The 23,759-nt window shown below is 33.4% G+C and overlaps 9 protein-coding genes across 9 annotated transcripts; 5 read left to right on the top strand and 4 right to left on the bottom strand.

The window, feature by feature from the left end:
* Positions 1 to 349: 349 nt before the first annotated feature.
* On the bottom strand, positions 350 to 1,058 carry RO3G_13080 (uncharacterized protein; the record flags this gene model as incomplete). The annotated part of the gene is made up of 3 exons (XM_067667664.1): positions 350 to 353; positions 410 to 758; positions 923 to 1,058. 3 exons carry the CDS (start codon positions 1,056 to 1,058, stop codon positions 350 to 352), a joined length of 489 nt encoding a protein of 162 aa, XP_067523765.1.
* A 1,467-nt stretch (positions 1,059 to 2,525) lies between these two features.
* On the top strand, positions 2,526 to 2,828 carry RO3G_13079 (uncharacterized protein; the record flags this gene model as incomplete). The annotated part of the gene is made up of 2 exons (XM_067667663.1): positions 2,526 to 2,581; positions 2,765 to 2,828. The coding sequence occupies 2 exons, from the start codon at positions 2,526 to 2,528 to the stop codon at positions 2,826 to 2,828; spliced, it is 120 nt and encodes a 39-aa protein (XP_067523764.1).
* Positions 2,829 to 3,086: 258 nt separating this feature from the next.
* Positions 3,087 to 4,634, top strand: RO3G_13078 (uncharacterized protein; the record flags this gene model as incomplete). The annotated part of the gene is made up of 2 exons (XM_067667662.1): positions 3,087 to 3,144; positions 3,238 to 4,634. 2 exons carry the CDS (start codon positions 3,087 to 3,089, stop codon positions 4,632 to 4,634), a joined length of 1,455 nt encoding a protein of 484 aa, XP_067523763.1.
* A 619-nt stretch (positions 4,635 to 5,253) lies between these two features.
* Positions 5,254 to 5,655, top strand: RO3G_13077 (uncharacterized protein; the record flags this gene model as incomplete). Its single annotated transcript, XM_067667661.1, has 1 exon — positions 5,254 to 5,655. One exon carries the CDS (start codon positions 5,254 to 5,256, stop codon positions 5,653 to 5,655), a length of 402 nt encoding a protein of 133 aa, XP_067523762.1.
* Positions 5,656 to 5,756: 101 nt separating this feature from the next.
* Positions 5,757 to 6,092, top strand: RO3G_13076 (uncharacterized protein; the record flags this gene model as incomplete). Its single annotated transcript, XM_067667660.1, has 2 exons — positions 5,757 to 5,839; positions 5,942 to 6,092. 2 exons carry the CDS (start codon positions 5,757 to 5,759, stop codon positions 6,090 to 6,092), a joined length of 234 nt encoding a protein of 77 aa, XP_067523761.1.
* Positions 6,093 to 7,623: 1,531 nt separating this feature from the next.
* RO3G_13075 (uncharacterized protein) lies at positions 7,624 to 8,921 on the top strand (the record flags this gene model as incomplete). The annotated part of the gene is made up of 4 exons (XM_067667659.1): positions 7,624 to 8,392; positions 8,445 to 8,491; positions 8,541 to 8,747; positions 8,805 to 8,921. 4 exons carry the CDS (start codon positions 7,624 to 7,626, stop codon positions 8,919 to 8,921), a joined length of 1,140 nt encoding a protein of 379 aa, XP_067523760.1.
* A 317-nt stretch (positions 8,922 to 9,238) lies between these two features.
* Positions 9,239 to 9,773, bottom strand: RO3G_13074 (uncharacterized protein; the record flags this gene model as incomplete). The annotated part of the gene is made up of 4 exons (XM_067667658.1): positions 9,239 to 9,346; positions 9,402 to 9,506; positions 9,565 to 9,636; positions 9,684 to 9,773. 4 exons carry the CDS (start codon positions 9,771 to 9,773, stop codon positions 9,239 to 9,241), a joined length of 375 nt encoding a protein of 124 aa, XP_067523759.1.
* Positions 9,774 to 12,593: 2,820 nt separating this feature from the next.
* Positions 12,594 to 13,045, bottom strand: RO3G_13073 (uncharacterized protein; the record flags this gene model as incomplete). Its single annotated transcript, XM_067667657.1, has 2 exons — positions 12,594 to 12,611; positions 12,683 to 13,045. The coding sequence occupies 2 exons, from the start codon at positions 13,043 to 13,045 to the stop codon at positions 12,594 to 12,596; spliced, it is 381 nt and encodes a 126-aa protein (XP_067523758.1).
* A 2,588-nt stretch (positions 13,046 to 15,633) lies between these two features.
* Positions 15,634 to 16,840, bottom strand: RO3G_13072 (uncharacterized protein; the record flags this gene model as incomplete). Its single annotated transcript, XM_067667656.1, has 4 exons — positions 15,634 to 15,858; positions 15,947 to 16,090; positions 16,160 to 16,420; positions 16,496 to 16,840. 4 exons carry the CDS (start codon positions 16,838 to 16,840, stop codon positions 15,634 to 15,636), a joined length of 975 nt encoding a protein of 324 aa, XP_067523757.1.
* Positions 16,841 to 23,759: the final 6,919 nt, after the last annotated feature.

Here is a 23,759-nt window from a genome sequence, read left to right as displayed (position 1 = left end):
TAGACGTTTAATATCATTCACATCATTACTGGACGTCCTTCGATGATGTCTTTCTTGTTCTTGCTTTTTCTTTATAAGTTTTGCACTTAATGTTTCTTTTCTGGCCGCCTCTTGAAGCATAACACATTTCACTTTATAATCGATATTGGCTGGGCTTGTCAAATACATGAAAAATTCAGATAGTTTTGAGAAATTCCAATCCTTGGTAAATGCCCTTAAAAATCTTTCTCGCTGAACAGGTGTGGTGGATGCATAGGGTGCAGAAGATAAGACCATGGTGATGAGTGTGGTTGTATATTGGGTCGCCCAACTGTTTGTCAAGTGACGCAAGAGATGGGCTCGCCGTAGGTCACCTACAAATATGAATAAGTATGGGAGTATGTGCAACAAAAAAGCTCCCTAAAATTACTTGCCTACTTCATCAGCCCAATCGACTGTAACATATCTTACAAGTGTACTGATACTTTCTAATCTCCAATCACTTATAAGCCATTTAAGGGCATTGATAATACGAACTAAAGGGTATTCATTGGCAATACGATGTAAATACATGGCTGTAACCAAGACGTTTTCTTCAGACTTGAGCCATGAGTAAAAGGAAGCGTCATAGAGTTGATCCATGCATTTGATATTACGATATACATCTTTCCAATTATTATCGTCATTGGTGTCTTTTAAAATTGTATTTGGTTTAACATTAGCATTGTTGTTGTAAGGTGGTGGTGTTACTGTCTGCGTTGATTTTGAATCTTCAATTGCTGTTGTAATTGTTGTTGTTGTTGCTGCTGCCGGTGTTATTGTTGAAGTAGTAGTAATTGTTGCTGCATTTATTTATTTTTTGTTAGTTTTATTTTATTTTTTTTTAAAAAAAAAAAAAAAAAAAAAAAAAAACAGGATTTACTATTATGTTTTGCTTTTGTACCAGCCCATTCAGCAACTGTTAAACCATGAAGTGGAGTACGAGATGGTAAGTGAAAATCCAACTCGTTAGAAGCCACAGTGGGTATATTATATTGTAAAAAAGATAAAGGTATATTGTTCGTGCCGTCGTTACTCATTAAATATTGATAGAAGAAAAAAAAAAAAAGTGTAGATGTGTGTGATAGAGAGAGGAAAAAAAAAGAGCGGACAAACAAAAACTACCTCCCCAGTTTTATAAATTGTCAGCCGACTTGAAACCCTTTGCCTATTAGCCTGCTTATGATTTCCTGTTATGCCTCTTTCTATCCTTGACTTTGGTTTCAACTCTTATCTTATCGATTTTTGTATTCTTTTCAGCTTATTTTGTGTACAAACGCTCGTTATTATTACAAGTTTAATTGCATATTCAAATGCAACATTGTACTACACCAAAAAGGTTTGTAACAATAAAGAAGGTCTTTTTTCTTACCACTGTTTCTATAGATAAGACAAGCTTACAGTTCATGCTTGTAGTCCCCCTTATTGAGCTATATTTGAAGGAGGAAAACAATAGAAAAGCGTGTTTGTATTTGCAAAAGTATTCCCATGTTTGCATTCGGACATTTAAAAGAGGCATTCCTCTATTTTTCTTCCTTTTATACGGAACGAATGCAACAAGCGGCAAAAGTCACAAAGCATATAAGCAAAGAAGTAGATCGGTAATATATAAATAGACAGAAAAAAATTAAAGAAGAAACCTTAGCAATAGATGTGATTTAGGTTCAGAATCTAAGCATGAAGTCGATATTAATGCTTGCAGTTTACAAGCAACCATGCAAACATAAAAAAAAAGCAAGGGATTTTGATGATTGATTTCCTAATGACAAACTATTTCTTTGATCATTCAATATCTATTCACAAGATGCTAAGCTATAGTTTGTAAGAATAAGATAATTCAGAAAGATACTATCCAAAGAAAAAGCTTGCCTGTAAAACAAGGAGCTGATGCGAGTGCTGTTTCAAGACTTGTACAGTTTTTAACTCCCTCTTACAGTCAACTTTAAGAAAAAAAAAAGAAGGGAAAGACTTTATTCATGCATCCAGCAAATACATACGTTTGCGTGTGGTTAAAGGTTCTATCTGGTATAAAATATCTTAGGTTCTTGCTAATGCTGATTCTGGAATTTTCGACCAAACAGAAACTGTACTTGAATCAATTGAAATTTCTTATTTTGTTCAATTGCTGAGTAAACCAGTATCGGATGTCAGAGTCCAAGTAAGCTAGAGTTAATAGGCTGTCATTTAAACATCATCCAACTTTTGCAGAGATAGAGATCTCAACTTGAATAGAAAATAGCAAATTATATATAGTTTGTATAACTAAAAAAGATTGACAATAATCTATGTGTATATAGATGGATCTGGTTTAGCTGTACTGGGTATATTACTTTATTCGATTGATATAGATGCGTGTTGAGCCATTTGTTATCTATCTGTTGACTCTAATAAACAAATTCAACCAGTGATAATTATAAGTAGCACATCCACTCGTGTTAAGATACCAGTGCCTTGTTCTATTAATAACATGGTCGCTGGGAGGATGAGCAAAGTTAGAAAGCGATCCGATGTGGTGCCTTGGAAGAGATATTCTATTCGCTAACCGATACCACGGACTCGGTTTGTAAGGAGGCCAGCCTTATCGCAAGAAGTTTACATTAGATCAAAGCGATCATTGACCATAGACCGATGGAACTCCTGATTTAATTAATAGCTCTTAGAGGTTTTGAAACTAAAAAGGGAGCTTGTTGGGCGATCGGTAATGCCACTTTGAGAAACCAGGACAAACTAAACATTTAGTGAATAGATTGGCCGATGTTTTACGAGTTGGAGAAACAGAAAGGATGGATAGAGCTGAAGGATATGATTGATATGCATTATGTATTGAGGAGCGTGGAGGCATGGATTCATGTACTACAAAGAAATAAAAATGCAAAAATCTACAAGAAATTATTAAAAATATTTTATTGAAATACTCGATGCACCAAATACTCAAAGTGGCCAGCTTATGTTCCACAATGAGTCCAATTCAAATGGATTCAATTTTTATTTTATTTTTTGTTTTTCCTCCTATAAAAAAATAAAAATAAAAATACCAAAACCCCTCTTTTCCCTTCCTCCCCTTTCTTATGTCTTTATTATTAACAAAATCTTGTGAATATGCTTTACTTGTAACAATACAGCAAGGTAAGTTGTACATATTTTCACATGAAAAAAAAAAAAAAAATATTAATCAGTTAAAAGGTCAATACTTTGAATACGACAATTACTCAATTAAAGTTGAAACAGAACTTGATCTTAAATTACCTTGTTCTGTTGACGACTTGATTCCACAAGACACACTCATTTCTTCACCTTCAGCCAATATTCAAACAAACGGTACTTGTACCTTCAATGTTTCACTTGTTTATTTTCTTTCAACAAAACAACTCATTCGTCTGCGCAGAGAAGGAGCAACAACTACTCTTTCCATTAAAAAAGTATTCAATGATTCACTTTCAACAACAATGGATAAAATACAATTGTCAGTCTCTGAGGCAAAAGAAGTTATACCCAAGTCTGCTCATCATTTAGACCACATTTATAAATTTGTAGCCGACAAAGGAGATTGGTGCAAGCTATCCAGTGGAAATGAACAACTCAAATTAGGATTATTTTATGTGGCTATGCCAGATACAGCCACTACGAATAGTACTTCAAGAGTGAATACGCCTTGCATCGAATTGAGATCTCCACCTCCTACTCCTAAAATCACAAATACGATAGTAAACAATACGCTAACAAGAAAGAAAAATATCGCATCTATACTTGGTACACATCCTAAAAAGAAGAGTAATAATAATAAAAAGACAATTAAATCTGCAGAACAGCAACCACAACCAAAATTAAATAAAAAAACATCTTTAATGGATTTAAATATCGAAGAATTGTCAGAAATGTTGAGAAAAATCAACATATTCACTGATACACAACCGCAGTTACAACAAAAACCAAAAGATATACAGAAACCTTATCATCAAATTGGTAAAGGTAGCTTAAAGTACACATTTTACTTTAAAGTATTACAAGCAGATCATATCAACCACACCATCCTACGCTCTTCCAATCTTTTTTCAAAACTAAAAAGGCCTTACGTCACTTGGTCATTCCTTTCTACTTACAATATATCACCCGCCGCCTCTTACTCAACAGACACCGTAAACCAGTCAAGATCCTGTTATCAACTCTCTGGTCATTTAGTCGATATACAAAACTGGCTGGACAGTTTAGGTCAAATGAAACTCAGCTTGATCATGATGGATAAACATACAAAGCAAACCGCTGGTACTGGCACCATCTCACTGAGGAACATTGCTTTCACCGACAAGACATTTGATGACCGAACCTGTCTCATTCACAACACGGCGGGTGAGGTCATGGCTAAAGTGACTGTGCGTTTGGGTCTTGTCAGTGGTTGGCACCAAGAATATCATCCAGACACGGACAATTGGGATATGCTTCAGCAGCAGAAACGAGTACGTCCTTCTTCACAATCTTCTTCTTTACCTACCTTGACAACAAGTACCTCTGTGTTCACAAAGAGTACAGTGCCCACTGTTCATCATATCATACCCAACATGCGTCCATCTTCATCCATCACATCTTACTTTAATAAAAGAAGGGACCCAATAAAATAAGTTCTTTTTTTTTTTTTTCTTGTTGATTCGATCCTTGCTTTCTTTATTCATCTATCAAGTACCTTTGATATAGTTGAAGAAGAGAGAATGGTAACATGAATCATTTTCTGTATTTGCTGTTTTTGGGAATGATAAAATGTCTTTTTCCTTATTTTGCCACAAGAACGGTCATCCAAGAGGGTTCACCGATCGTCCCTTTCTTTAGTAGCAGCCACTTTTCTTGTCATGCGTACGGTCTCAACCGGCGGATTTCAAAAATCAATTAGTGAAATTTCAACTCCAATTTCATAACAAAAAAAAAAAAAAAACCAATGCGTGTGCCAACATTGTTCTTTCCGAGCCTTATCAGTCTCCCCAAGTGGTCTAGTCTATATCCCCTTCATCCAATTAAAAAAACTAGGTACAAGTTCTATTCTCAAGCAGTAGCAGTAACAAATAGGATATCCTTGTTGCATGATCATATGGAGTATCCTCATATTGATGATGACTTGATCTTACGCACTTTACAGACAAGCGTGTTCAAAAACGTCTAGAGCGAAAGACGCATATTTGATCGATATTTCAAACTGCAGAGACAAACATACTAGCCAACATAGTATGATAGTATAGCCAACATAGTATGATAGTATTGAAGCAACAACATCCCAGTATTTATACATGTGTTCCTTTGAGTAGTGGTCTCTGCCGTTATCTTGAAGTTTATATTTCTAAAGAACATGATAATAATGATGTTGCCAACAATGGTTTGATTTTTATAAATGATAAATTCCGAGTTTTTCTCTGTGCTGCCCTTGAGAATTCGGCTAAAATTGTTTCTCTTAAACTGAATCCATTACCTCTTTTGCCTAAAAACAAAGTCTTGACTGGATTACAAAAGAGCCTTGCAGTGTTTGGTGTTATCATGGACTTGGGAATCAATACAGAATCTGCAACTGGCATTTTTTTATGGGTTCTGGTTATGCCATGCAAAGCATTCAACAAAGTGAATACATGTTTGAGGATCAAAAGTTTCAAGATCTAAACCATCAGATTATCTAGCGAAGGTTTTTCATGCAACATGGAATAGGGTGCCTACCTAGTGTCGATACTGTCATAAAGAAGGGCACACAAAATTTGAATGCCATGAATCCAAAGCGCGCATTATCTGTTATTCTTGTCACCGGAATGGACATTGATTATTTGAATGTCCATGTAAAAATAGCATCGTAAACACAAATAAATAGGAAATCCTACCAAACCAAACAACCCCTGCCCATAAAAGTTATTGATCAGAGCCATATCATAAGTGATTCCGATAAGACTCACAGTAATTCGGATTGTACAGATGAGGAAATGGAAGAGATCCCGAGGAACTTTTACAACTGGAGCAGGATCTCAAAGTACCAGCCCTTGGTCTGGCTACCGACATACAGTAGCATCAGTATGAAGGACCTGCAACATGACAGCAGCAACACATAAAGGAGGTGATTAATGACGCACCAATGAAAGACACACATTGACCGAACCAGGAACAGGATGCACATTAACCAGTTATATGCTCAAAAGTAGGAACACGCGCTTCTAATGCCAATATTCATCAGTATTTCACTGACTTTTAAACACGCTATATGGTATTGGTACGATGGATATTCTAGGATCTAATAAACCAAGAAGGACTGATTTTACAAGTAGAGCACACTCTTTGATGATCTTGTAAATAATTTATTTTACAATGTACGTGTTATGAACTGTCCGTATCATGCCAAAAGTTACAGCAAGTCTTCAAAAACAGCGTTAAATAGAAAAGCTGTTCATAAAACTGAAAAAGAGAATATGCACATTTCATTTGTATTTTTAAAAGTAAATTATTATCGACTTACAGCAGAGTTGCTTTGCCAAGGTTACTTCTTACAGATTTCTGACAGAAAAAAAAAAAAAGTCTTTAAAGAAGTTTAATTAATGTTTAAATAAGATTGCTTCCATTTTAAGTTCTCGTATGATCCTTGTGTCTCCTAATTCCAAAAGAGTATTTTTTTTTTTTTAAAAAAAAAAAGCAAGTTATTAGGTTTGTAAACTTTCACAAGAAAACTTACATCTCAATAACTTCTTGACCAAAAAAGCAAAAACGATAGTCAATGAAATACTGTGGTACAGTAACGTCTTCAGTTTGATTAATAAGCAGAAAGCAGCTATCATAGCATGATTCAGCCGTATTGCTTAGGAACTTTTGAATCTAATATGCATCCAGTTTTGTTTTTTTTTTTGAAATGATTTTTTTTTCTAGAACATGGCTTATGATAACCTTGTTGTGATCATTATATCAAGTACGATGAAGAAGTAACAGTTCATGAGATCAAAGTCAAAGTTTATTTATTTACACAGAATTTTCATATTGAAGACATGAATAGCGTTATGACTCGAGATGTAGCAAATTTAAAGGTAATAAAGGGCAGTGATTGTACTTGTTTAAATAGAGTTACCTGAGAACATGAGTACCTGAACATGACATTCATAATTTGTTAAAAGTCAGCTTAAAAAAATGGTTGCATTTATTTAATGCAAAGACTCGAGTTTTTTTTTTTTATATAAAAAAGTATCATTAGTAATTCAATCAAAAAAAAAAGTACGAGGATGAATAGTTATAGGAAGGGATTTTTTTTTTTTTTTTTCCTAAATTTAGATTTTAGTAAAATATGTTTCCCAACCTTAAATATTAATAATAGTCAAGGGCTATATCATTTTAATAGGGCAGTGATATTTGAGGTGGTATAAGATGATTGGTAAATAAATTGTAAAAAGTAACAGGTTCAATGCGATTCTTCAAGACTCTTTTGAATACCCTAATGAAATCAGCAAATTTAATTACATCAGTCGGCCAATCAACGTGTCAAGCAAGTTGACAATTTTCAGAATCCTGTACTTGGAATAAAATGATTTGTGGGTTTTGAAAAATTATTTAATTTGTGCTAGATCCTTTCTCTGTATTTTTTTATACTTTTTCTTTTTCGTCATGTCTTTTCTGAAAAAGTTATTTTTCTTCTTGATTGCTGCTAATGCAGCATTTCTCGGTTACGATTTTTACTTGGGGGGTCGTGTTGCTTACGACTTGGTCGATAACGTCAAACAACTCAACCAAGAAAAGCTCAACTATTACTTTAACGAACTCAAATCACCCGAAAAACTCGCTGGCCACGTCAATAACGCGTTTGGTCAATTGAAAGATATAAACTCCTTGGACGATATCCTTCAACTCGTTCGTCGCAGCACCTCTTTACCCAAGTCCTCCATTGTGACCTATGACGGCAATGTCGTTGTCTTGACCGATGACAACTTCCACACCGTTATCGATGGCTCCAAACCTGCTCTTGTCGAATTCTATGCTCCCTGGTGTGGTCACTGCAAAAAGTTGGCTCCTACTTATGCCCAATTGGGTGATGCCTTTGCTCATCAAAAGGATAATGTCATTATTGCCAAATTCAACGCAGACGAACACCGTAATACGGGTGCTGTCTATGGTGTCAAAGGCTTTCCTACCTTAAAGTGGTTCCCTAAGGGTGTCAAGAACCCTGAAGAAGTGGAACAATACCAAGGCGGACGTGATTTGAGCTCTCTTGCTTCCTTTGTTCAAGAAAAGTCCGGTGTGGCTCCTCGTATTAAGGCAAAGAAATCAGACGTAGTCGAGTTGACTACAAAGAACTTTCATCAAGTCGCCTTAAACCCAAAGAAAAATGTTCTTGTTGAGTTTTATGCTTCCTGGTGTGGACACTGCAAGAACCTGGGTGAGTTGAGGAATATGAAATCAAAACGTTTTCTTATTCATCTATACAATAGCTCCTATTTATGAAACTATCGCAACTGCTTATTCTGGTGTTGAAAATGTAAGTGAGAAAGATGGAAAAGTGATGAGAAAGCTGATGATTCTTGTAGTGCGTTGTAGCCAAGATTGATGCTGACAAGGAGCGTGATATTGGTGCTGAATTTGATATCTCTGGTTATCCTACCATCAAGTTCTTCCCTGCTGGTGAAAGCGAACCTGTCGCTTACGAAGGTGGACGTAATGAAGCTGGTTTTATTGAATTTCTTAACAAACATTGTAATGCCCAACGTGCTGTTGGTGGTGGTTTATTGCCCGCTGTAAGTTTGATTGCACTTGGCTGTCTCGATGACATGTTAACTTTTCTTATGCTTTAGGCTGGCCGTATTGGTCATTTGGATGAAAAGGCGATTGAATTCATCAAGAACCCTGCTGCTCGTGAGCAAATTCAAAAAGAAGTTGCTGACGCTGTCAAGGATCATGCTTCTCGGTAAGAATAAAATAAAAAAAAGTGCTTATGAAACTAACTCTTGGGAAATATGTATAGTCATGCCAAATATTACGCCAAGGTAATGGAAAAGGTCATCTCCAACGGCGAAGACTTTTTACAAAAGGAAAAGGCACGTCTTGCCAAGGTTTCAGGATCTGATGATGTAACAAGTGCTAAGGCAGATGACTTCAATATCCGTAAGAACATTTTGTCCGCTTTCGATAAGAAAGCCACACCTGTTGAGCATTAATGAAATACTTGTAAAATAAACAAAAAATATCATTTTTATTTTCATCTATTCTTTTCTTTTTATTGTAAACTTTAAGCACAGTTCAAACGGAAGATATCGTTGTATACCCAGAAACTGTTGCCTTCAGAAACCAAGTGGAAAGTTTGACAGAACATCAAAGGGTTAGGACTATCATCGACCTAAACAAGAACATGTTAATATTTCCTTCTTTTTTTTTATTCTTTAATGTCTTACAGTCAAGTGACCAGTAGCAGTGACAATTAGGCTAGAAGAGGAAGGGCTACCAGGTTGAGCATCAAGGGTGTTGACATTATGAACAACCTTTTGGAAAGGAAGAGACTATATAAACTTATGTATTAATAGATGGCTTTGTAATAAAACTTTTGGTACTACTTACAGTCAACTTTTCATTAATGCTGGCAGTTCCCTTAAATTGTTGACCTTCAAAAGTAAGCATAGATTCCTCTTTCTAATAATGAATAAGTAAAAAGAAAAGCTTGTACGTATATGACTTACGTAAAGACTAATCAATGCAGCTCTGTTGGTATCAAAGGTTGAATAGTAATAGTCTACAAAAGATTTAGCAACACTGTCGATACCACTCATTTTAATAAAAATAAGAACAACGTAAAAAAAAGTTTTCTCAACACGTAATTTGAAAAGTTTTCCTAGAAGTTATAAAATCGGAGTTGAATTTATAGTAATCAAAGAAAATTCATGAGGAAACAATTAGAATGAAAAGCATTGAGTATTAAATTTTATTACTTTGAACCTATGAATTGTATAGCATTATTTTTTATAAGCACATGAATGCGATAAGGTTTTACACCGTTTTAAAGTAGCAATTTATCACTCATCGTTAATTAACTGCAGGATCGACTAAAGCTAATGTTATATAGGTTATGTCTTCTATACTTTATTTACGCGTTTATCAACCAACTATTTTTATAATAACTATTTAGTTTGATAAAGCAAATTTTTCATAAGCATAATATCAACATAAGCGATTGATTCTCATGGATGTCCTTATTTTAGCGGTACCATACATTGTGCTTTATAAACATGAACCTTATACTACAAAAGCTCATATAGCTTAATAAAAGAAAATACAGCCACCAAACGGTTGCAATATACCATCAATTAAGTTTGAATAAAAGTGAACAATAACGTCTTTTGTTCACCTGAAAATCACTCTTCAAAATAACAATTACAAAGCAAAATCCGTCTTCAGCTCTTTTTAAGCCTAATAAAAAACAGTTATGTAGAAGTTTATACGATGATTTTTACTAGTTCTACGTGACAACTTATATTTGACAAGTTAAAAGTATGTACTGGATTTTTCAGTAAATTTGGCGCAACATTTTGAGATATATTTGGCAGGAATTATTAATGCAAATCTAAATAACAACAGCAGCAGGCGTTATCAGTAGTGTTGGATACAGGGCTCTTCTTGCTCAGACATTATTGTTAATAGTTCTTATGAATAAGTGGCCGCAACATGCACTCTGTTATAAATAGCACGTTTACTTACAATTCATATTGTGACAGAGAAACAAAGAAGGTTCTAGTGTATTTTTATAAGATTTATCCTTCACATAATTATAGAAACTACCAACTTACTCAATAAGATTATGCATGAAGGTTATAATGGCTAATATAAATACACAGAAGGAAATTAGATATTACGAATAAATAATTCATTTGTTCTTCTTATAGCTATCTACCGCAGTTTTTTTACAGAAACTACATAAGCAGCATTTTTATATTAAGTAATCTTGCTTAATATCACATCCAAATGCCATGAGCAAACGATGATAATATAGAGGGTAAGCAAATCATGGCACTACACTACCTCTATGTTCAATCAATTTTAAATTGTCAATTAGTCATTTAATGCCGCCTTTTGATATACTGTTCTAGGACTATATATAAGAGGTAGCTGATTTCATATACATAACATTATTAATCCGTATCGCTTCCTCTTCATTATGTTGGTAGTAATTATATGGGTGAGTGTATATTATATCATAATGTAACTCACGTCTTTAATCACATGTTTTATAACCAAGTACAACAATATTTATAGACATCTCAACTTTATAATTGTGATTGAACTTCTCATGATGATTGAGACTTTTTCATATCATGTATGATTATGATATTTGAGATTTACACTTTTAGATTTATGTTTTTTAATAGACTATGTTGATATGATAATCTTTATAAGCTAATGTTTCTTATTGATTAGTGTTTTATTATGTATGAGCCACCGCCATTGGCGTGAGGCCGACAGATAGATTTCCATTAACAATTCTTGCTTGTCGAATCCAGTAATAAAATGTTAAAGGAAAACTGTAAAATTGACAGGTCCAAATAACAATGATGTTTTATTGATAATTACAAAACGTCTGTGCTTTTATAGCTTTTGACAGGTATGACGAACACGTAAAAAGATTCTAAAAATACAAATAAATAGAATCTAAACTATTGTCCTGTTATCTCGATATAAAGACATCAATAAGCTATCGGATAGGATCTTGCCCCAACGATATATTTCAAACTTCGTAACCTTATATTCGTTCTATGGCTTTTTATCTCTATCCATCTTTTGGTCTGAGTACCTTGATAACGTGTTTTCTCGCTATCTATTTTCAATCCGAACGTGTTCTGGAATAATTACTGAATAATGGTTTATTCGTATATAACACTGCCAAATATATCTTGTATGTATTGCCATTTTGGCCAAAGTTACTGCCAATAAAAAATAAAAATGACTACCATAATTTTCAAAATGTCCCACCAAATATGCTGAAAAATCCAGTAAAGTAAAAGAAAAGTGAAGGATTTATGTTATGCGCAATGCAATGCAAGAGATGTTATATGTACAATTTAAATAATAATAATAGTAAAATGTAATGTCATTATGAAATGGTCTTTCCATCTATAGTGCTTTGAAGACTATTAAGCATTTCTTCAAGTTCAGTTCCATCACCATATATATCATCAAACTCATCTTCACTAAACTCTTCAATAACATCATCTTGAATTGTATCCATCTCTTCTTCATCTGTAATATTATTTGTGGTGTGCAAAATACTCGTATAATTCCCTATTTTTCATTAAAAATAATTAAAAAAACATACGTTTTATCACAAACCTTCATCTTTCGTTTTCTGAACTGGATAATGTGTATTGAAAAACAAAGGTTTATTCATCTGTCGAAGAACACCACCTATTTTATTCTTTCTTGTTGCCATAATACCATGCATTGATAATAAGCATCGATAATCACTTGGTGTATAGTTTTGCCAGTCCTGTTTTGTACGTATTATGTCCGCTGTACTCATGTATTCAAAGGATTTTGCGCATTCTTCAATATCGCTTTGAAACATCAAGCAATTTTCATGCAAATAAGAAATAAACATATCATTGTCTACAGGTAACCTATTTATAATATCCTAATATATCTGTAAATTTTCTTTCCCTGTTTTGGCATGTTATTCATTTAATATTACCTCTGGTTTTGATTCGTAATTTCCTTCTAAATCTCGCTTAGCGTAAAGAACTTTGCCAGCAGCATGAAACAAAGGCAATGGCCCAGTGACTTTATCAAATAGGGTTGATATTCCGTCTCTTTTTCGCTTTCTATCATTCGTTCTTGATGGTGTAGAATAAAACTGGAGCATGTTGATTGCTGAGCGAAGATCACCATGGCTCAATTCGACAATTCCATCCAACTTGTCTTTGCTTACACCAATCATTTCACTGGTCATAATCTTGTTCAACACTTTCAATAAAGCTTTCTTGGTAATTGGTAAAAATCTAAAAACTCCAAAGAAAGAAAAGAATCGGTAAGCATCCTCTTCCTCTATTTTCATATTTGCTTTTTTTCTTTTTTTTACTCTATAGTATGTATTCGGCGATCGTCAGATAGTCCAGATGGAATTAAGTCTCTGATACTAGTTAATCGTGTATCATAATTCTTTTGATGGGTTGTGGATATAGTCCATGAATCACTGATAATAAATACAATCAAAAAGGGTAAAGAGATCTCAACACAGGCGTGTAGAATAGAATGAAATTGAGCTTTCACAGAGTCTGTTGTTAGATCAGGTATATCATCTACTAGTATCACTTTTTTACTACAAGTATCATCGTTAAGGGCTGAAGTACGTATGGATTGGTTTAAAAACTGCTCAAAGCGTGCCATGTTTGAAACTAGGATAACAAAGTAAATTAATCATAATGGCTTATTTGGAAAGACTGTGTGCATGTATAATACCAGAGTTAAAGCCATCATCGCTCATCGGTGTACTATGAATCCACTCAATGACTTGATAGTTCATAGATTGACATACAAGTCTTATTAACGTACTTTTTCCGCAGCCTGAAGGACCGGTGAGAAATAGAATTTTAGTAGGTCCTTTTTGATGACCGATTGAAGAATTCTCAATAGCCATTTTTACTTCTTTCACTCTGGCAGGCCTTACTGCTACATCATTCTAAGTTGTAGGAGAAGGATTAGCGGATTTTGCTTAGAGTTGGAAGGTCATTTTACTTCAAGTTTTGGTGAATAAAGATCTGTCCAGAGTTCTGTACGATCTATTTCAATTTGATTTATAAATTACATTAAAAATAAAAAACGTTCTGTTAAATGTACCTGCGATCTGAAAATCAGTAGCAAATTTAGCAAGTGTAGATGCCTTTCTTTGAGTAGAGTAAGAAGGTAAAAGAAATCTCTACAGAATCCTATTTAGCTCTTTCTTTCTCTTTTATTCTTTTAGGCACTTGTTCTTACCGGGCCAGCGTTAGAATCCATAGATTTTTCTTTTAAAAAAAACAAATCAATCTGCTAAAGCTGGAGAGAAAGTCAAGTCTCTTTGTTTATTTTCAAGTCACATGAAGAGAAGGAAAGAATTTCCTTTTTGGTTCTCAGTTGGGATCAACTTGCCCCCCCTTTTTTTCATACAATGAATCCTGAGTTTAAACTAAAGTTGAAAGGATAAGAAGGGATATTTAATTGGCTATTGCTAACTTCCTTGTTCATCTTCAGGGATTCCCCAAGGCTTAAACTATCTATTTGTTTATTTGTTGTTGTTGTTTTTTTTCTTTAAATTTATTAAACAATTTATAATAATTCACACTTAATGCTGCCATGGGTTGCAAAAATGGCGGAAGGAATATTCATGAGCAATCGCTAAAGTGTTTTTTGATTTTTGACGTTGTGATGTTTCAAGTACAGTGTATTTTTGTTGAAGCCAGTGAAGACTTAATTGCTCTTCTTTTTTTCTTTGTGTTCTTATACATGACGAGCATTCCTACCAAATTGGTTACTGCTTACAGCAAAGTCATCCACATAACTTCTAGTAGCGGTGTCTACAGTACGGAAAGTTTGCATATTAGGCAGTACTCTTTTATCTGATCTGGAAAAATTCATATTGTCAGGGGCACTCACATAATAAATCATTCTTTGTTGGTAGCAGTCTCAAACCTGTCTTTAAGTTCCCATACAACACCATCGTCGAGAGGTTGAAGAAGATCTTTGTTCGACCGAAATTTGAATCCAAGTTTTAACAGTGGAGGTTTAGATCTATGGAAGACGATGTTTTTTATGGCATGTACTATGATAGAATCTGGAGTGGGGCTATTAACTCAGCTGGAGAGCTATTCGTCAGTAAAGAAAAGATTGCTGATGGTATTATTGAATATGAGCTAGACTTAGCCTAATGATGGCATCTACATTCATTAATGCCAATGATGAAGGTATACTCCTTCTCATCAACTCTATAAAATAATTAGGCAAAGTTACGAATGAAAAGAGTGGTTTAACGCCATTTGATTACTCCCAATTCATAGACGGTTCAAGTCTATTTAATTTGACAATCACTGTTAATGAGCCTCTGTCTCAAAACGCTTTTGTTCAGTAACCAACAAAAACAATAAATTCTACGTCCTGAGACTATGAGACTTTAAAAGATCATTATGTAGATGCATATGAACCAAACACTGTCAATACAATTGCTACTATTATCCATTCATTTAAAAAAAAATTGTTTAGGCAGTACTGCCAACAAGCAATCGATAATTTGTTATCATCATTTATCCAACCCGTCATAAACAATCAATTACGCATTGGCCAAAGAGCATATTTATTCATACACTCATTCAACAATCGCATTCATTACTTTTCGTTCACCACTTAATATACCCATACGACCCAACATTTTCTCACCTTTGATGACACTGGCATTTAAATGTGTAAGAACCAATTCAATTTGATGTCAAGCTATAGCATACTTTCAATATACGGGATTTACAACCATGTTATTGTAAGCCTGCATATCGAAAATCACATTCTCGCTCTCGCTCTCTCAGGATGAATTTTTCAAAGTCTTTATTCAATTTGTAAAGAGGCAACAAAGGAAGCAGCCAAAAAAAGAAAAAAAAAAGAAGAGAAAGTAAACGCTTACTGCAGGAGATCAGCAGCAGCAGAAGAGGAAGAGCCAGAGACCACAACCGGAAAGCCAAGGCCAGAAGAAGAGAAAGCCCAAGAGGGGTATTCGTCATGGTCAAGGTTTGTGGGGAATTCCTTGTGGATATATTCCACCATCCTTCTTGTTCTATTGATGGTGCCTTTTTTTGACAAGGAATTCCTCCATGCTTTTTGAAGAGCAGCATGGAATTCGTCCACCTGTAGATTAATGAAAGGTATGTTAGGAAATATATATTATTACGGAAATATCCCTTACTTCTTCGCTTCGGAAGAGTGGCCTTTTTACCACAAACGTAGGACCATGTTCATCCTCAGGACCATCTTCTTCCTCTGACGTCCAATCGGTTATCAGAATCTTTTTTCCAAAAGGAAAACGAGCTTCAAATTCCTCAGGGGCTGCATTGTAAGCATTTCGCCTCATGGCGAGCTTCTAATGTAAAGAAGTAATGTAAGTACTTGAAACACTATATACTTCAATCTTTAAATACTAATTACTTACTGCATGCACACGAGTACGACGCGTTGATTCTTCTGACGTAGCCGTCAGCCCCTTACTTTCCCTCACCATGTAGTTGAATTTGTTTCTGACCATGCTGCGCATGTCAGAAACAGTAATGCCAGCAGAAAATGGCTTCTTCTTGGCAGCTGCTACAAGCAAATCTCTGACCTTTGCGTTTTGCTTGTAGCGCAAGATCTCCTTCAGGTCAAATGTGATACCACGAGGGACCAGATGATCTCTATAGTACTTTAATATAAACGCCTATAGTTCAAAAAGTAATATAAAAATTTAGTTATTATTTTGCATACGCTAATTATGTTTTTTTAAATTTATTACACTTGTTGCGGCCTTATTCTCTTTGAGCTCAGAAGGTTGCAGCTGTTGCTGCTCTTGTTGCTGTTGCTGCAGCAATTGTGTTAGCTGCTCAATCTTCTGCTCCTGTTGTTGCATCTGAGCAAGGATAGCCTCAAGTGTTGTGCCACTTGCCAAGCTGACAGCAGGAGATCCAGCTGAGCCTTGAAGGCAAGAAGATTCAAAGCTGTCAAAAGAGGCAGTGGCAGTAGGAGAAGGGGAACGGGAGAGGGCAACAGTGGATGGTGATCCAGCAATGTTTAAAGATATTCTTGGTCTTTTAGGGGCTTTGCTGGAATTATTGGCGGGAGTAGCGGTACGACGAGACATTTTAAAAAAAAGATAGAAAGATGGAAAAAAAGAAAAAATACAAAAAGAAATCGAAGAGGGATATTGAAAATGAGGTAATACTTTTATTTGTCTTTAAAAAGCAGCAAAGAAAAAAAAAAGGGCTTTTAGAGTTAAAAATATTACGTTAAGTAATAATAAAAAAAAGTTTATGGATAATCTTTCTGAATAGTTTAATGGTTAAACTATATCAAAAGCAACTCCTAATGATCTCTAACTTAGATGGACGATGGATAAGTGTAACGCGTAAAATGCGGCTATAATGTCGTATTTACCTTAATTATTTCCTTAATGTCGTGTAAGATCACAAAAGATTTTTAAACTAATAATTTGACTGTATATCATATATAGCACTTCGTGCTATGTACGATAAACAGCTCACACAATTACACCGTACTACCTCGGATCCTAAATCACATTACTATATTCTAAGACGTAGTTTACATTGAATGGGCTCTCTCTCGTCCTTACTCAATAAAGAGGTTCAAGAGACTCATCAATTGTTCGACTTATTTTGTTAATTTTATTAATCGAGAGAAATAATACGCCTATTCCACATATAAAAACTTATTTTTTTTATAAAAGATAAGCTCTTAACGTTACATATATTCTATTCTTCTTTTAATGGTGCTTATACTTTAATAAAGTCATATTGGTTACCTTCATGATGCTTTAACTAATCTATGCGAAGGCTCTTTCACTATATTATCGCTGCTTCTTCATTTACTTGCTGGTATAAACCTAACTAGTGTTTTGTTTTTCCTGGTTTATCTTATTATAAATATTTGATAACTAATGATTATTATGGATGAATGCTACTTTGCTTTAGTTATTTTTGCGTACTAATATTTTTTCTTTTGTTTTGAACGTTAGATTATTTGAGTTCTTGAATCCTTCACTTTTTTGGTACGAGTTTTTTTTATTTTATTGAATTTTTTTTTTTCGCGTTTCACAGGATTAGTGATGTATTTTTAGATTAGATTCTGCTATGTTGGTGATGCTAGGAAAGTCAAGTATACACCTACAATGCAACAAGTAAAGAAATATTATATTTTGTTATTATTTTATTTTAAATAAAAATATTTTATAAAACAAACCCTTATTTTTTGTATACATAAAGTAATGCTGATTGCAATATAAAATGTCGATAAAGAATTATATAAAGCTATATGAATGATCAATTAAAAGAGAATAAACTAATTCAGCAATATTTTAAGTGTTATTATTTTATTACAAAAAAAAAAAAAAAAAAAAAAAAAAGTGCTATGATTGGCTACCAGGCGTTTATGATCGTTGAGTAGATGAAGAATTCAACAAGTACTTGACATAAATCACGGTGGCTTACGCAATAAGAATTAAGCAATGGTTTTTTGACCTATCACGTATTACAAAAGCTTAATAGATTATTGTGGTATTTTTTTTAAGTTGCTGTGGCTCATATTGAATAGTTGATCTATTCAACACTGACTTCCAAATATTTTGTGGAATAGGCACGTTATGTCTCAAGATTAATAAAACTAACAAATAAGTCAAACAATTGATTAGTCTCTTGAACCTCTTCATTGAAAGGGCCATTTAGTGCAAACCACATCTTAGAATATAATAATGTGGTATAGGGTCCGAGATAGTACGGTGTAATTGTGTGAGCTGTTTATCGTACATAGCACGAAGTGCTATATATGATATACAGTCAAATTATTAGTTTAAAAATCTTTTGTGGTCTCACACGACATTAAGGTAAATATGGCATATTTCTCGTAATTTTGTGATACACCATTTTAGCTAAGTACTCACTTATCAGTGATTTACTAACAATTCCACGTGTTGAACAGCCACTTATTTGAACTATAGCATGATCGCATAATGTAAAAAAAAGTTTGAAAGGCTTTTGTCGTATTCAGCTTAACATTTGTCTTAATGTTTTGTGAGGTCTCTCAAACGATTCCAACTAATAATTTGACTGCATGGACGTGCTTTAAATATGAAAATAGGAAAAAGAAATTAACAAAATCAAACAATAATCCTGAAGTCGAATACTATTATTAAAAAAATTTCAAGACAATTTATATTAATTTGAACAGGTCCTGCGATTAGATGGCAAAATATTGTTTCGACCGATATGATTTGATATACAAAAGAGTCCTTTATAAACTGAAACATGCTATTCAGGGCAAGTATAATTAACAGCGTATATTCAAGCTCATTCGTAAAGATTCAATCCAGAATAAAAAATAAAAAAAACTGTATCTTATTGACATGTCAAAGCATGACAGTATTTGATTTCTTTTGTTGCAGAACGGTAGCTGATTGTAGTTGACATGAACAGTTATAAGTCTTAATACAAGTGCATAATTAAAATAAAATAAAAGTTTATTTAAACAAGATCATACAATTAATTCCAATTAAACATGCTCTTTTAGAATATGTATTATATGAATAATAATTTTTTGATAAAATGTATCAACTAAAATAACAAAAAATCCATCCAATGTCAGGAATATTGCTAATCTTTCACATAATTGAAATAACGCGTAGAATAACGTTATTCAAATCAGTGAGGAATTCCCAGAATAAAAGATAATCTATGGCAGACATACAAAGTAACAAGTGAAAAGTTTTCATAATCATAATTATAGATGACACTTGCTAAAGTACCTGAAGATTAGAAGAACGCTTACAATAGAAAATATCAAGCCACTCACTCAATAAAATATAAATACTCGTCTTCAATTAGGACTGTTTTAACTTAAAGCCGAAATAAAGATCAACCTCGAAAATTACTCAAACCGTTTCTTGATATTTATTTCTATCTTTTATTTAATTATTTTTACTATAATACAACATTACTATTAAAATAAAACGACTATATTCTTATGCTTCTTTAACACTGTGTAGTAACTTTTCACTTCATAGAAAAAATAATTAAATAACTGTGTAAAAACATCAATCCAACAGCTATATTTTTTTTAAATTTTTCTGCTTCATGAAATTTCTAAACAACTGTGAGCTCCTCAATGACTCTAAACTTTTTTTTTTTTAATTCTAGAATGCTGCGCTTTTCTTATTAAATACTTAAATATCGCATGACATTATATAAGATCTCCATGTTATATAATTTAAAACTATCTCTATTTAACACTATGTGTTATATAGTCATCACTTCACACAAATAATTTTAGTAATTTATACTGTGAGAATATATGAAGTGTCAGTCTCAGTCATCAAGACATAAACAAAATAAGAATAAAAGTGCTTACCTCCGAAAAGTAAAGCAATCATCGATTGCAGCCTAGTTCTGCTTCTTTTTCAGAAGAGAACGGCAAGAATTTTGTTTACAGTGTAGAATTGACTGTTGTTTAGAAAGGCTTAATGAAGCCGGGAGTATAACCACGTCCATAATTGAAAGGGCAAATAGCGAAAGAAGAAGACCAGGTAGCGAAAGAAGAGGACCAGATAGCAAAAGAAGAGGACCAGATAGCAAAAGAAGAGGACCAGAGAGCGAGACAATAAGTTTTTTTTTTCTTTTCTTTTTACGCATGTTTTTAAACTAAAAGAAAAAAAAACGATGAATAAACAAAGCAAGTCTTCCATTCACTCTTTTTAAATGTCTTTTTTTCTTGGAACACGACGCGTACCCCTGTTTTATCACTTTTTATATTATCAGGTCAGCTATGATGCAAAAATTGATTGTTCTTTAACATTCACTTGAAGCAATTTATGCAAAAAGAGGATAAGGTATAAATGTAACTCTCACATCAAAGTCCAAAACTACGTCTGCCTCTTCTATATGCTTAGCAAAGAAGCAAAGAGATGCCCTTTTTTTGTAGCTTTCTAGAAGGAACCTGAAACAAGATTTACCTTCTCAGAGTTTGAACATTTATCACACTTTTTTTTTAGTTTAATGTTGGACAACAAAAAAGCTGTATGTAGTGTATCTCATATCTCTTTCTATTTTTTAATATGGTCTTCGTATTCTTCTTTCTCAGCCCTTTCTCAGTTTCAACGTTAATATCGTTGATTCTGTTGGCACAAGATGAATTTTTAGATTTTACTTGCATAGATAAATCATGCTTTATTTTCCCAAAGAAAAAGAGCAAAGTAAAATGATACGGACTAGTAAAACTTCGGCTATATCATAACTGGTATGATAGATCAAAAGGCTATTGTAAAAGAGGATGGCAAGATATTTCTAGCCAGCTCTTCCTTAGTCTCTTTTAACGATATATCACCATTTGTATTCATTAAAAATCTGTGACTACACAGGAGAAGGAACGTGTTAAACAACTTAAGGTCATAACTGAGATCGTAAAAAAAAGTCTGGAAAATGCAACGCTTATATACTTTTACTTCTTCTCGATAAACTAGTTTAAGTAATTTGAACTCAACAACTATTAGTTAGAATGAGTAGCCTTTGTTGATGGCTTCGTTGGCTTTGTCTTATCTCTTTAAATCATATCAACCTTTTAAAAGCTTGAATCTGTCTTTGGGTAATTACTCTCTAGTATCAAAAGCTCGATTTTGATAAGTCAATATTAGGACCTGTTACGATGAGACCCCACAGGTGAATGCTTTAGTTTTTTAATAATTATTCTCATTTTCTGAAGTGATAGGACTCATCAGTACTTGAAAAAAAAAATTCGAAAAGGAAATTGCTTTATAAAATTTTGTCGGAGATAAAAAAATCATGAGTCTCATTGAGTCCTATGGGCCAAATACTGCCCAAATTTGGTTCCTCAGTTATTAACTTTATAAAATAAGACATAGTTTATATTTAATGGGCTCTCTGTCCTGTCTTTACTCCATAGAGATGTTCAAGAGATTCATAAATTATCACGTCTCTTTTTATATTTTATTTTCTTCTTTAATCGATTCCAAATTACACATCAATATCACATAAAATTTCAACTGTTTCTTCGGTAGGAGGCAGGGATATTTGAGATATTTGCAGGTAATAAAATTGAGATGCAACAGGAAATAGCTCTTGAGAACCTAGAGAATGGGTCTCTATGTGACCTCTTTATTAAATTTCAAAACGAGAGAGAGAGAACCTATTTAATCAAACTTCGGCTTCATATAGGAAATAGAATTATTCAAGGACCAAATTGAATTCAAGATCAATTATATATTGAGCTTGATGAAAAATATAAAGTCCTTTATATGGTTAACATTGAAAAGAAGCTTTAAAGAATGTGTAATAAGTAATGTTATGTATTTAGTAATTATTATTTCTTATATAAGATTTGAGTAATCTCATACGAACAATAAGTGTTTAATAAGGTAAATACGACAACTAAGTCTAAAATTCATACTGAATAATGATCCCTTTCAGTTACAAATGAAGATTTTTGATAATGTACAGATCCTTGAAGTTGTATGTTCTTCAACATTACTTTTGTTTCATAATTATCTTTTTCCAAATACTTGGCAAGGTATCTAACCACTTGAGGGCCATCATTGTATTGTATATCCATACTTGTACAGATAAGAACTACAATTGTTTACATTTGCATCCGATACTATACGTTTGTTAACAACAAGACCGTTTGTACATTCTGTTTTTTCAATAGGATATTTTGAGAAGCCAATCTACGTCGTCTTATTGGATTACTACACTTGCAGTACCTATCATTACACACATTGGCTTGAAGCTTGTTTACCGGATAGTATATCGTTGAATCACGATTTAAGTTACCAGAAGGAGATCAAGTATATACGGCATTTTATTTAATTAATTCATCAACTGTCAATTTTGTCCAAAGAATAAAATGAGTATGTGGAATGCCACGATCTTTTTCCTCCATCATATAGAATCAGTGATACCACTAATACTTTGACCCTATTTCTTAAGGACATGCTCACTAAAAAAGTTTGGCTATTTTCTTTTGAAATGAGCAGCAAACGAAGCTAGAACATCCCACTGGAGCTTTGCTCCGGAAAGACCTTTGAGACCAGGAGACATATTGTCACAAGAAAAAAGTAAAAAGTAGTTGAGGAGCATCTACAATTTGGCACTATTGATAAGTGTTTAAATCTCTTTGCGTACATATAAGGAAAAAGCAAAGTAGCAAGACTTGGATGCGAATATTCGGCATATCTTCTGCAATTGTTTTCACCAATGATCAAGTTAATTTTCAGTGGTACTTACTAACTGCAACAATACTTTCACTGCAAATATCATGATCAGCAAAGTATATTCGATCAAATATGAAGCGACTGCTGTGAAAATGAAGCCTGTTCTCCTTTTGTTTGAATACTTGAATAGGCTTTATATCATATATTTGAATATATCCATATTATCAGGTTTGATATAGTTAAATATTACTTGAAAGCGAAAGGCATTCATTCTTAGAATTTTACAAAAAAAGTTGTTACACGATATACACAAAGATTAATGAGTATGTTCTTAATGGTTTCAACAAGTTGATAATTAGTGTGTATCTTCATTCAGCATGAGGGAGAAAACATGGCTTTGATATTGATAATATATATATATATATATATAATAATAATAATAAAGGGCGCACACATTACAACTAGATTCATTGAAAACTAAGCTAGTTGACATATCATCCAACAGCAAAATAATAACAGCTGAACATATTATATATTCTTTCGTGTTTTTTGATTATGTGCAAAGAATATTTTTAAAAGAGGTGGTCAGGAAGAGTATGTTATTCTCTATTGAGACATTTTACTCTAGAATTCTATTTACGATTTAACGGATTTTTTATATGTAAAAAATTAAAAAGGCGAAAGAGGCACGTAGTGTCCAAAATGCATTGCATGTCCACGTCAGATCAATAAAGTAAGAGGGAAACTAAAAACCTTTTTGGGCATAAAGGTAAAGATATAGAAGAAGGGAAGAAATATTGGACAATACTTGAAGTACTTGAAGCTAATT

Source organism: Rhizopus delemar, genomic scaffold (assembly GCF_000149305.1).
Source record: "Rhizopus delemar RA 99-880 supercont3.11 genomic scaffold, whole genome shotgun sequence".
NCBI classification, from domain to species: domain Eukaryota; kingdom Fungi; phylum Mucoromycota; class Mucoromycetes; order Mucorales; family Rhizopodaceae; genus Rhizopus; species Rhizopus delemar.
This window is presented reverse-complemented; position numbering and strand designations above follow the sequence as displayed.